The sequence below is a fragment of the Myotis daubentonii genome, chromosome 1 (assembly GCF_963259705.1).
Source record: "Myotis daubentonii chromosome 1, mMyoDau2.1, whole genome shotgun sequence".
In the NCBI taxonomy this organism is placed as follows: domain Eukaryota; kingdom Metazoa; phylum Chordata; class Mammalia; order Chiroptera; family Vespertilionidae; genus Myotis; species Myotis daubentonii.
Genome location: NC_081840.1, coordinates 200,372,883 through 200,386,092, shown reverse-complemented (window position 1 = coordinate 200,386,092; position 13,210 = coordinate 200,372,883). Strand labels below are relative to the sequence as shown.

Genomic DNA, 13,210 nt, shown 5'->3' with positions numbered 1-13,210 from the left:
AAGTAGTCAGATTAAAAAATAAAAAAAAGAAAGAAAAAGGAAAGATGTGGGGCAAAGCTGAGCCTCAGTTGTTAATGTCTTCCGCTGACCCCATGTTGGCACCTGGTCCCTTGCATAGCCTTTTTTCTTTTTTCTGCCTTTCTGTCATCGGGGCAACTCTAAGTCTTTGGAACGATGGGACAAGAAGCTTCCCTGGGTCTTTTTACATCAGCACACTGTTTTATTTTTATTTTTTTGTCTAAGTGTTTTTATTTGAAACAAATAGGTGCACCAAGCAAGCGCTTACTTTTCCCCACTCCCAAATTAAAGCAGAGCACATTAGGGGCATACATCATTTGGCAGGACAGTTCCAATAGGTGAACATCCTTCGACTCACTGTGGTTGGGTGAACTTGACTCATCAGCAAGCAGTCATTCTTACACAAAATATTAAAACCCCGAAGTATTAACGTCACATAAAAGGAAGTGGTCTTAATTTTATTGATGAGGCAGTGTGTTCTACAAATGCCAAAAGGTGGGAGGAGCACAAACGCAACCCACTCTTTAAAAAAAACACTAAATAGTTCAAAGTAGAATTTTCCATTCTCCCCAGATTTGGTTTTTATCTGTCCCGTGTACAAAGTGTTTGCCCATATGACTTGCGTCATTAGGGTTATGGGTAATAGTCCATTCACCGTGAAGAGGTGTATCTATTCCTTCCTCCTCTTTTTGCCTTCATGCTCATGTTCCTTAGGGCGGCTGCTATCTGAGGGTCTTTTGGAGCCACAGTGCTGTTTGGCTTCTTTGAGGAACTTGTCCAAACCAAAAGGATCTTCCTCAAACTGAACTGGTCCTTCTCTACCTCTTTGCCTACGGTCTGAATCAGAAAACTCCTTATCGGGAACGAATCTGTTGGTCTTCATGCTGGCTTCTAGATCATCACCGTACATGTCCTTACCCAGATTTTTACTGGGCCTGTAAATATTCTGGGCCATGTCTTTACCACCTCTCCAGGCTCGATCATACACATTGTAAATTTCATCTTCTCCACCTGCAAAACCACTGTCCATGCCCTTGGATTGGTTGAACAGCCTTTGGTCATATTGGACTTCGTTGGAAGTCCGGGGATTGGGCACCCCAAGAGCGATGACCTCGCTGATATCTCGATTTTCATTTCTCTGCTGTTTCGACCTCTTATGGGGCGCTGCCCTGGAAAGATTGCGGTCATGCTGTCTCTCTTTCCGCCTGTCGTGCCGAATTTCATCCCTCTCACGTGCCTCCCCCTCCTCTTTTTCCACATGGGTTTTGATGCCAGCTCTTCTCTCCCTAGCTTTCTGGGCCATTCCTCTCAGTCTCTCTTCATGTTTCTCTTTTTCTTTCTGCGCCATCTTTCTCTCTACTTGGGCACGCATTTCCACGGCTTCACGAGCCTTCCGATCAGCAATGTAGAGGGCTTCGGCCAGCTTAGCAAAATTTTCATTGATGTGAACTGTCTGCAGTCCTCTTCCATCAGCAGCCAGACGTTTGTCTAGTGGAACTGTATAGCCCTTTGCATTTTTCCAGTTCGAAATACACGGAGGAATCTTCCACTCCTGTTGCTCCTTCACAGTCAACTTTCGGCTAGGAGAATGCATGACAGGTGCGGGAGGAGAAGGTGGTCCTCGGGGAATTCTCGAATTAATCTTGAACCTTGGAGGCTCCATTGGATCTCTCTGCATTTCCACCATACGAATGACCCTCTGTTTTGCCCCAGAGTTGAAAGCCAGTCCTTGCTGAGATGGCGTGTATCGGATATACTGAGCGGGAACCAGTTTATCAGCCGCTCGAGCTGGCATGGCCGCAGCAACCTTCTGTGATACAGATTTTTCTAAGGCCACCCTTGTCTTTTCTGTTATCTCTTTAATAGCTTCTTCATCCGGTCTTTGCAGGTCTGGGTCATCTGCATTCATGACCTCCTTGGGAACCAGGTCAGTGTACTTGCTATAAATGACCTTGTCTTTTGACTGTCCTTGCCGAGCAATGGCATCATATTTAATTTTTCCTTCAGCATCCACCTGAATGGCCAGGGCATTTGACATTGTTTTCTTTCGCCCCATATCCAGTGGATACTGGGCCACGTGGATCTCTGGGAAAGCACCTCCATCTCCAAAATCCTCTACTAACCGAGGTATCCAGCCTTGCCGGTACCCGTATGGGGGAGGTTCTCTTCGGGAGCAGACCAGGGAGGTCTGCCGTGATCTCTGGGATCTTGCCTTTTCTTCAGCCTCAAGCTGGTCCTGAGAGAGCTGAGTAGCTGCAGGTAAAAAGCTGGTGAGCGCCATGTTCTTCCAATTGCTTTCAGCGCCTGTGACAGGACCGAGGGCAGCACATTGTTTTATAAAATCATTCATAGTTCCCGTCCTGCGAATCGGCCTTAATAAAGCCTGATAGGTATTATTAGCATCTTCAAAAGCCAGTTGTTTGATTAGGATATCGGCTGCCTCTTCATTAGTGAGTACTCCCTTGCCTGCCGAAGGGTCCCTGTTCGGGCGCCAATTGTTGGGGTCCAACCCCGGCAGGTCCAGGGGTCCCCAAAGGAGTGGACGGAGTCGGCGAAGAAGGAATGACACGGAGACAGCGTTCAGTTGATCAGCAGCCTAGCCAGGATCTCCAGCCAAGTTCTGTCTGTCTTTCATGGTCTTGTTACATCTCTATTTATACCAGTTGATTTTAATCCCGTCAATTTCTATTCCAAAGGTTAGGGCGTTTCTTATCTCCATTCCAGGGATTAAAGAAGATTATGTAGCTTAAGGGTGATTGTTCGTAGTTAAGGTGATTAACGACCCGCCTGGCACTTAGTTAAGGGGTTTTATCCCCTCCCTAACTTCAGGGAAAAATCCCATACCTGGGGAAACAACCTTTCTCGCAGAGGTGACCTTGGTTAAAACACATAGTGCTAAGGGGAGCAAACATATTAAGAACAGTATGCTATATACGCCAGGTCCCTTGAAACATATGCTGTGCAGATGTTTCTTTCCTGCAGCAAGGATGGACCGGCTTCCGGCATTTATGTACATACTAGGGGCCCAGTGCACAAATTCATGCACCTTGAAAGGAACTGTGGGCCTCAAGGCTGCTATGGGCACAGGGCTGGGTCTTAGCCTCTGGTCTCCTGTCTGCAGGCAGCCTCGCTCCCACAACGCGGCTCCCACGCGCTGATGGTGCCGCCCACTCTATAACCCCTCAGGAGCAGGGGTGGGGTGGAGAAGCCCTGAGGGGCAATCAGGGCTGGCAGCCACAGCTCGCACCCACTGATGGCGCCAAGTGATTGGGGCCAGCACTGGGTGCCAACAGGGCCATCGCTGGCAGTGGGTGTGAGCCGTGGCTGCCGGCCCTGGTCACCCCTCAGGAGCAGGGAGAGGTGGAGAAGCCCTGAGGGGTGATCAGGGCCAGCAGCTGCTGCTTGCACCTGCTGACGGCGCCAAGCGATCGGGGCCAGAGCCAGTGGCAGGTGCAAGCAGTAGCTCCAGTGCTGGCGGGTGTGAGCACCAGGTGGGACCGTGGTGCATGAGAGCAAAGAATTTTCAGTAACCACCAGAGGCTCACCCCGATGACAGTGACTGGCACCCCACCTTGGTCTGGCGCCTACACTCACCTGCTCCACCATCCCGCCGTGGCCGATGCTTACCATGTTCAGCGCTCTGCCACCTGCTGCCTATACCCACCATGTTCTGTGCACGCCCCCTGGTGGTCACCACACGTCATAGTGACTGGTTGTTCGATTGGTTGTTCTGCCATTTGGTCTATTTGCATATTAGCCTTTTATTATATAGGATTTAATCTATCTAACTTTTTTCAACTATTTGAAAATAATCTGACCTGAAATAAATTAAATAATAAAATTATATTCCCCCCACAAATAAAGTTAGTCTTACCTTGAACTATGAAACCCCACATTAAACCATTTAATAGAGTTTAATTACAGTTCCAAAGAATGAATTAGGTATAGGAAATAACACAAAAACAAAGTCAGTTAACAATTATTCCTTATAACACAGGTGTTTTCCATAGTAAAAAAAGAAAGAAAAAAAACCAGGAAGCTCAACAGGCAATCATGGAGAAAATGAAGTGGACAGTTGAAGAAAATGTGTCAATAATATATCCCCAAACCTCCCAAAAGCCATTGACATAATCATGTAGGAAGTTTATGCTATTCAGCCTAGCTGTCCACACTGATCAAGTCATACAGACAGCTGCTTATAATGAAGCATTCAATACATAGTTATCAAATTAAGCTAAATATCCAACTCTCCATTTCAAGCAGTTATACCTTAAATCATGAGAAGAATCAGGCAGCACATAGAGCAATGAATTTTAAATTCATTTATTAATAGCTAATGATTATACAATATTTGCTCAGAAAGAACTTTCTTTCACTTAAAGAAATTGCCTCTTTTGCCTCAAAACAGAATTCTAGGATGTAGCTAAGATGTTACTGTAATCCTCACATTAAAAGAAAAAAGGAGTGACAGAGAAGTTAGATGATTATACCCTCCTGAGGCCACCCCACAACTGAACCCCACTCTCTGACACCTCCCACTCTGGCTGAGTTGAAAACACAGCCTCGGGTTTCACACCCTGTGCATGTGTGACTATTGAATGAAGACTCTTAATCCATCAGAGGTGCATATACTACATGAATTGTTGTTGTTTTTTTGTGGGGTTTTTTGTTGTTTTTTTGTTGTTAATTTTATTATTACCTAAGATGTCTTTATTTTTTGTGTGTGATTAATCACTATGCTTTAATTATGTTCAATTTGTAACAATGAAATTGGGGGTCACCACAACATGGGGAACTGTATTAAAGGGTCACAGCATTAGGAAGGTGGAGAATACTGGTCTAAGGTTCATTTCTACCTCCCAGGGGGTCTTGGGCTGAATGTTCTTGAGCATCTCCAGGAAGGCCTGCGGGGATGGTGCCTCCACATTCTGGAAGGTGTTCTGGACTCTGCTGTACAGGATGAAGTATTCCGTCGCCAGACAGATGAACCCGAAGTGGTTCTCATCGAACAGGATGAAGATTCCAGGGTGGCGCCTGGGGTAGGCGAAGCCGGGTAAGGTAACAGTAACAGTGTCCAAGCCATAGAAACACATCCTGCAGGTTCCGGGGTAGCTCTGGTCACTTGAGCGCACGCCCTCAGGCAGAACAAACGGGACAGGCTGCTCCTCTGCAGCTGCAGCCCTGGACTCCCCGGCCGCTGGGCTGGGCAGGGCTCTGCCAGCCATGGTCCTCGCTTTCCTCAGTCCCGTCTTCTTGCTGCGGCTCCCGGATCACCTGCTCGTCGATCTCCTGGACCACGCGGGAGAGCTCGTTGAAGTTGCAGAAGAACCCGCCATCTGGCAGCTGGATTCGGCGCATGAGGTGGATCTCTAACGTCCTGATGGAGTCTCCCGTGATATCGGCGACCCTGGCATCCTTCCCATGGAAGCTGAGCATGGCAGTCGTTAGGCCGTATTCATCGTATTTGCCTTGGAAGAGGCCTGGCCTGATGAGGTCTTCCGGGTGGCTCGGCGGGAGGTAGAGGCGGTGGTAGGTCCGGCAGTCATATGGCTGTCTGTCCTCATGCACCAGCCACCGCCCCCAAGCGTCCCAAGGCCGCGTTGGTGAGTCCTTTCGGTGGTCTGTCTTGAGGCTGAACCTGTCCTTCTGAATCTGCATGTGGAGGTTGTGGGGCCTGCTGTGGCGGCCTTCCACGCACTCCACCGTGCCTGATTTCCGCTCTGTCAGGCGAATTCTGAACAATGGCTCGGATTGCATTGGGCCGTCCACCTGGGGGTTAAGGGAAGGCCTGCACGTCCAACCAGTAATGCCTAAGCCATCCACCGCGACATTCAGCAGTGTTCTATAGCCATGATCTAGCTGCCACAAACCCAAAATGTGTCTGTGTGGGTGGAACAGCTTCGTATAGAGTTCTCGATAAGACATACCGATCATCTCCAGGTCCTGCAAGGTTTCACGAACGCCAAACTCCTCCCGGCAGCGCCGTCTCCAGATGCTGTCGATGTGCAGGATGTGGTGGAATCTGGTGCAGGCCTGGGCCAGGCTGGGCAGGTCGGTGCCGGGGAGCGAGGCGAAGATCTCCACCAGCATCTCCTCCGGCAGGTCCTGCAGCGAGCAGTGCGGGGGAGGCCTGGGGCTCGCGATTCCTCCACTCCCCGCACAGCACCGCGCTGCCCTGTTCACCTCGAGGTGCTTTTCTGCTGGGGCCGGGGCCAGCTTGCTGTGGGTCGCTGCCTTCTCAGCTGGGCGCTGGCACTGCTGAAGACACTGACATCCCGGCGAAGAGCCCAAGCCGCAGAGGCAAGCGCACACCTCCATGCCTCCACGTGTAACAGCCACCACAGTGTGAACTTCCGCCCCTCCGCAGGGTTTTAAGCTGGCTGGTCCCGCCCTAGATCCAGCCACGCCCCCCAGAGCCTAGCCACGCCCCCTCAGAGAGGAGCCAATTGTAGGACTTTAAACCCATACCCATTAACAGTCGCCTCCCTTTCCCAGTGCCCCGCCCTGTCCTCCCGCCCTAGCCCCAGGCAGCCACTGATCCGCTTTCTGTAGGGCGATGCCTCCAGGGATATGCCTATGGGAGGTGGGGGGTACATTTCACAGAAATGCAGAAAAAAACACAAAACTGTGGTACATCTACACAATGGAATACTATGCTGCGGTAAAAAAGAAGGAACTCTTGCCATTTGCAACAGCATGGACGGAACTGGAGAGCATTATGCTAAGTGAAATAAGCCAGTCAGAGAAAGATAAGTACCACATGATCTCACTCATTCGTGGATCACAGAGAACAACATAGACTGATGAACAGGGACAGATCCAAAGACAGAGAAACAGCGATCAGACTATCAATCCCCAGAGGGAAAGTGGGGGAAGGAGGGGACAAAGGGAAGAGATCAACCAAAGGACTTGTATGCATACACACAAACCAAACCAATGGACATGGACAACAGGGGGATGAGTACATGAAGTTTTTACTTTTCAAATAACTGCTACCAGTTGGTTTGTGGACAACCTCCCGCCCCCTTTTCCAGCTGGAAAGCACCTCCTTTAATCACCTCTCAGCCTGATTCCATCACTCCCATGCCTTTTTGGTTAATAAAGCATCTTCATTTCAGCTGGCTCCCTTCCTTCCTGGAGCAGGCAGTCCAGTGTGGCCCTGGACTTGGACTTGGATGCAGAAGGGAGTTGGGGTGGGGTATCCCTGGTGATGCATTGTAAGATGGAGGTCCCCTCTCATGAGCCTTCAGGGATGTGGGTTGCTGTGACCTCGTGGAGGCCTGGACAAGCCTTGCCACAGCCTGGCTCAGCCCCTTCCCACCCCCAGCCACATCTGACCTCAGTGTCTCTTCGGGCTGGCAACACGCCTCCCCAGCCACCTGTGGCCCTCACTAGATGGAACCTTACCCTTGCTCCTCACTCGAGCAGTCCCTTCACTCCCTTTCTCCCTAGATTCCTGCATGCTCTCCAGGAATTTGCATGTCCATGCATGCACACACGCATGCTTCCAGCCTGGGTAGAAGGCATTAGTTTTGCCTTCTTTCAAATACGCACAAAGTTCAATGGAAATCTTTTGGAGACTAAATTTCACTCCCTTGGCTTGGTGCCCCCTGCCCAGGTCCCCCTTCCCCCACTGTCCATTGACGCTGAGGGTCCTGGCTGCGTGTTCTCACGCCAGCCTGGTTATCCACACCTGCATTGCTTCTGAACTCAATGCCGACCTTTACCCCTACACACCTGCACTACCAGGTCATCTATGAGAGGAGAAAATATCTCAGAAAATGCCCCCAGGCCACCATATGCTGGCATGTGTGAACATGACCTTGGCTTGAAGTAGAGGTGTTCACCTTCCCCATTTCTTATTTTAGCTTTGTTTCTAGGCCTCGCCATATGCGTTGCACAAAAGAGACTCTCAACAGATTATTTTTTTAATCTACCCAACTGTTTTCTAAGTCGGTTTTGTAAAACCTGCTTTTAAAGAACTTGACATAATTGCATTCATTTTGTATATTCTACATTTTTGTACCTTTCACTGTAGATTTGAAGTGGTCCTTATAATAGTGAGTAAACTTTCCCAACTTTTTAAGTTAAAAAATAATTGCACTGGGTGTTATTAAAGGTAGCATAATGCAAACCACAAGCTCCAGGGAATGTATACAGTCTTACTCAAATGACAAGTCGCAAGAGCTGTTAAAACTGTACTGCAACAATAGTATTGTAACCTTTCACTCCTGGAGTCGTTACTGGGTGCCAGGCTCTGCTTTAAATGTTTCAGGAATGTTAGCTCAGTTACACGTGTTAACTCATGTAATCCTCCTCAGAATCTGGTGGGATAGGCAACCTTAAACCTTCATTTTACAGATGAGAACACTGAGATCAATGGCTCCTGGCTGGAAAGAGAGAGAAAGATTTGACTCCAGATTTGTACCACTCCCTTTTTTAAAAATATATGTTTATTGATTCCAGATAAGAAGGAAAAAGAAAAGAGATAGAAACATCCATGATGAGAGAGAATCATTGATCAGTTGCCTCCGGCATGCTCCACACTGGGGGTGGAGCCTGCAACCCAGGTATGTGCCCTGACCAGGAATCGAACCGTGACCTCCTGCTTCATAGGTTGATGCTCAACCACTGAGCCACACCAGCCAGGCGGGGTTTGCATCATTCTTTTTTTTTTTTTCTAGTTTACATTTTTTTAATTTTTAAAAAATATATTTTTTTTTTAGCTCAGCTGACGTGGCTCAGTGGTTGAGTGTCGACCTATGAACAAGGAGGTCATGGTTTGATTTCCAGTCAGGGCACATGTCCAGGTTGTGGGTTTTATCCCCACTGAGGGGAGTGCAGGAGACAGCTGATTGATGATTCTATCTCATCATTGATGTTTCTTTTTTTTTTTAATTGCTTAAAGTATTACAAAGGGTATTACATATGTGTCCATTTCCCCCCCCCCCCCCCCCGCCCTAGACAGTCCCCTAGCCTCCCCTACCCCCCAGTGTCTTATGTCCATTGGTTATGCTTATATGCATGCATACAAGTCCTTTGGTTGATCTCTTACCCCCCTCACTCCTGCCCCCCAACCCTCCCGGGCCTTCCCGCTGCAGTTTGACAATCTGTTTGAGGCAGCTCTGCCTCTGCAGTGTTGTCTCTCTGGCTGCTTCTGGAGAATGCAAAAACAATGTCTTACATGGGTTTCTGTCGGCTCTGGTGATAGACTTCCCAGCCTGTAAGAGAGCTTTACACTTTCCACAACTGCTGTGGGGGAGCTTTGAGAGCATCGTCTCATTTACCTCAAGCTCTGCCATCCCCAACCCCACACTAGTCAGATGTGGAAACTGCAGCCACTGTTTACAAATGTGGAAGCTTCATGTCCAAGATATTAATTCTTTGGCTGAGGTCATGACATTAGTAAGTCTCAGGCCAGGCCACAAACCCAGAACAGCCTGACACCAGAGTCCATGCTCTAAATCATGGCACTGGGTTATGTTCAAAGCGAACTAAATTAGGTTGAAACACAACCCCAAATCCAGCCACCTGGCACAAATCCCCGATGCTATTATCAAGTCAGAGGTTGCAGACTGATGACTTCTGGGTTCCCAGCTGCCCTGAAGCATTGAACCTCCAGCAGCACAGGGCCCCCGCTGCACGTGCACATGCCTTCAAATTGGGGTGAACAGTAGCAGCTCCCTTTAATCATGGCTCCAGCTCGGCCACTTCTCTCAGCTCTGCCAGCTGCCTGGCCCCAGCGGACATTTAAGTTTCCAATCCTGAAGCTAGGGATGCTCAGGCCAGTGCTGAGTCTCATCTGACCATTGCAAACTGGTCAGAATATGAAATAAATTCTTGCCAATAGAGCATGGTTTTCCTACAATGTAATGCTAGACATTGGGAGGTGGGAAATTCCAGTGTCAATGCCCTCTTGGCATTAGGCCAACTCTATAATCCCACAATGAGGGTCTAAAATATAGCTCTTAGTAACGGATGGGTGGCACTGATGGCTCTCTGGGGAAAATGATTCCTCTACCATAAAGCTAAAGTCAACCTCCATTTGCATTTGTGGTCTGAGCAGACCCATTTCTCTCGGTGTGGATGGCCACCACACATGTACATAAGCCTCCCAAGCCTTCTCTTTTCCTCGGGACCTGGAGGGTAAGGACAATCTGTAAGGACAGTGTGATACATGTGTTAATGTGGGGAGATGCTCATCTGAAAAGAGAAACTTGGCTTCTACAGAGCCTCAGATAAGAAGTAAAATGTAGAGCAAAGACAAAAGAGGGAGAAGGGACACCTAGTCTTTGCAAAACAGAGATACACTGGACCCAATAAGATTGGACAGACAGGCGATTTGCACATGGATGTCAGCTATCTGAACACCATGTGGTTTGTCAGAAACACATTGGGAGAAAAAGAAAGAATAACATGACTTCTCATCCTGACATATTTTGGAAACCAGCCAATAGGAAAATAGTCTCATCACTGAGATTTATTTATTTTTTGTTTTTAACACCATGAAAATTAACAGACTATTCTGACATTATATTTATCTAGGCTAAAAAATGTACATATTGATAAATTCTTCATTTGGGGGTGTAAAATACTTCGATTTTAAATTATTGGAGATTTTAGAAGCTCACACCCACTTGAACAACAACAACAAAAAGACTTTATTTGTTCATATAACGGACATCCAAGTAGTTCTGGCTTCAAGTATGGCTGGATCCAGATCCTCACGCGGTGTCATCAGAAATTATCCATCCCTGGCCCTGCCTTCCTTTTTGTTGGCTTCCTTCTCTGGCAGGCTCTCCGTCTGTGGTAGCAAGATGTCCTCCAGCAGTTCTAGGTATACGCTGTGCCAGTTTAGCAATCTAGCCGAAAGAAATTCTCTGTCTCCCGACAATTTGAGCAAGAGGCTCAGGATTGTCTCTATTTGATCTGGTGTCGGTCAAGGGCCCACCCAGAACTAGTGACTATGCCCAGAAGGATGTGGTGTTCTCTTTGGTTGAAGTTGAGTCCACACTGCAGCCAGGGAGTAGTGCCATCTCTATTTAAACAGTACAATACGTTTCACAGAGATGGAGTTCTCCAAAACAAAGACATGGACTCTGTGTGTAGCAGAAGGGCCCTGGGAAGGCCAGACCACAGATGGTCCCTATGGCATTTTTCACTCAGTGCTTTGGGGAGATTTCATTAATTCCTTTTTCTCCTGGTCCTTTTTCAGTATTGTGTTCCTTAGCTTCTGGGTTCAACCCACAAATATACCAGAAAAGTAAAAATTATTATTTTCATTGGATCACTGCACCAAATACAATAAAACGGGGGCCAATATATCAACACAGGAACTTCTTTCATGCGATTTCCTGGCTAGTTTTACAGACCCAATAGTCATCTCTAGGTAATATTAAGCATTAAAATGTTATTCACCCCGACGCCCACATATTAGTTCTGAGGCTCCCACATTACTGATATCAAGCCAACTCTTAATTATTAAAGGACATAGAATATGGAAAACCATGGATAAAACCCAAAGTCTTATTTTAGCCAACAGATTCAGCCTCTTTCCCAGATAAACCTTCACCCCAGCTGCAGGGAGCAGCCACACTAACTAATTTGACTTTCACATCTGGTGGAACTGCTCTCCCACACATACTTAGATAGGTCATACACTCCTCAGCACACTTCACAGAGTCTGATTAATTCATATCAACTTACCCCAAACGCAGAAGGAGAGCATTTTAACATTTTGGCAAAAAGATTCAATTAACCAAAAACTCAAAAAGCCAATGGTGAAAATCAAGTACAAAAGTTGACACTTTAAACGGAATTCCTTCCTGCCTTACCCCCATTTCCAAGATAGCCAAGGCTCCGGGCCATTTTTCCTACCATCTGCATAACAAAACCGTCTTTCTCCTGTACCCTGCATTATCCTGTAAATTGCTGTAATGACCTACATATAAACAGATCGCCATGGAGAGGCTGTAGATGAGGAATGGAAATGGTTGAAGATAGAACCTTGAAGGCAGCAGGATATGGAGGAGCCAGCTGAGTAAACAGACAAGTGGTCAGAGAAGCAGGGAGGGACAACGAGAGGGTTTACAATGGAGGCTGGCTTACAAAGGGCTGGCCAGTGGTGTCAGGCTCAGTGGTCAGTTTTATTTGATGTTTAGGCTTTCTCACCGCCTCCACTCCACCTACCAAATAGCCTAGTTTAACTCACTAGAAGCCTTCTCCACACTCTCCCCTGGAAATTTTCATGCGGACTTATATTGAATCCAGTTTGCTTGCTAACGAACCATCCAGTCTTGGTGGTGGTTTGCACTCCTGCCACCACTGTCTGCTAACACCAGTTCAGGCCTCCTGTGTGCCAGGCACTGCCGGGGTCCAGCCCCAGCAGGTCCAGGGGTCCCCAAAGGTGTAGACGGAGTCGGCGAAGAAGGAATGACACGGAGACAGCGTTCAGTTGATCAGCAGCCTAGCCAGGATCTCCAGCCAAGTTCTGGTCTCGATCTCCAGAGAGGTTCTGCTTAGGATCCCCAGTCAGGTTCTGTAGCCATGTTCCCTCGCTAGGTTCTCCAGCCAGGTTCTGTCTGAGATCTGCAGCCAGGTTCGGTCACCAGGTTCTAGTCAGGTTCTCTTGCCATATTTCTGTAGTCAGGTTCAGTCCAGGATCTTTTGCCATGTTCTCTCCAGCGAAGTTCTTCTGTCTGTAGGTTCTGTGTAGGTTCTGTCTGTAGGTTCTCTCTTCTCAGTTCTGTATCTTGCTGTCTTGTTACATCTGTATTTATACCAGTTGATTCAATCCTATCAATCTCTATTCCAAAGGTTAGGGCGTTTCTTATCTCCATTCCAGGGAGTAAAGATTATGTAGCTTAAGCATGATTGTTCATAGTTAAAGTGATTAATTACCCGCCTGGCACTTAGTTGAGGGGTTTTATTCCCTCCCTAACTTCAGGGGAAAATCCCTACCTGGGGATTCAACCTTTCTCGGAGAGGTGACCTTGGTTAAAACACAGTGCCAAGAAGGTGAGCAAACATATTAAGAACCGTATGCCATATATGCCATATATGCTTGAAACAGCAAGCATGGACCGGCTCCCGGCAAGGCACAATGCCAAACACTGGGCATGAATTACATGGTTCAAGCCTCACAATAACTCAAAAAAGGACACCTTTGTTATCCCCACTTTCCAGGTGAGAA

At 47.6% G+C, this 13,210-nt stretch overlaps 2 protein-coding genes across 2 annotated transcripts; both read right to left on the bottom strand.

The window, feature by feature from the left end:
- Positions 1-591: 591 nt before the first annotated feature.
- LOC132218980 (SNW domain-containing protein 1-like) lies at positions 592-2,311 on the bottom strand. The gene has a single exon (XM_059670956.1). It carries the CDS (start codon positions 2,297-2,299, stop codon positions 689-691), a length of 1,611 nt encoding a protein of 536 aa, XP_059526939.1. The 5' UTR covers positions 2,300-2,311; the 3' UTR covers positions 592-688.
- A 2,515-nt stretch (positions 2,312-4,826) lies between these two features.
- Positions 4,827-6,336, bottom strand: LOC132240805 (F-box only protein 31-like). Its single transcript, XM_059708504.1, is given in 2 exon segments — positions 4,827-5,213; positions 5,215-6,336. Coding segments are annotated over 2 exon segments (1,509 nt in total).
- Between the last annotated feature and the right edge of the window lie 6,874 nt (positions 6,337-13,210).

What these genes read in the sequence shown, in the direction of transcription:
- LOC132218980 (XM_059670956.1), bottom strand. Translation starts at nt 2,299, where the DNA reads ATGGCGCTCACCAGCTTTTTACCTGCAGCTACTCAGCTCTCTCAGGAC.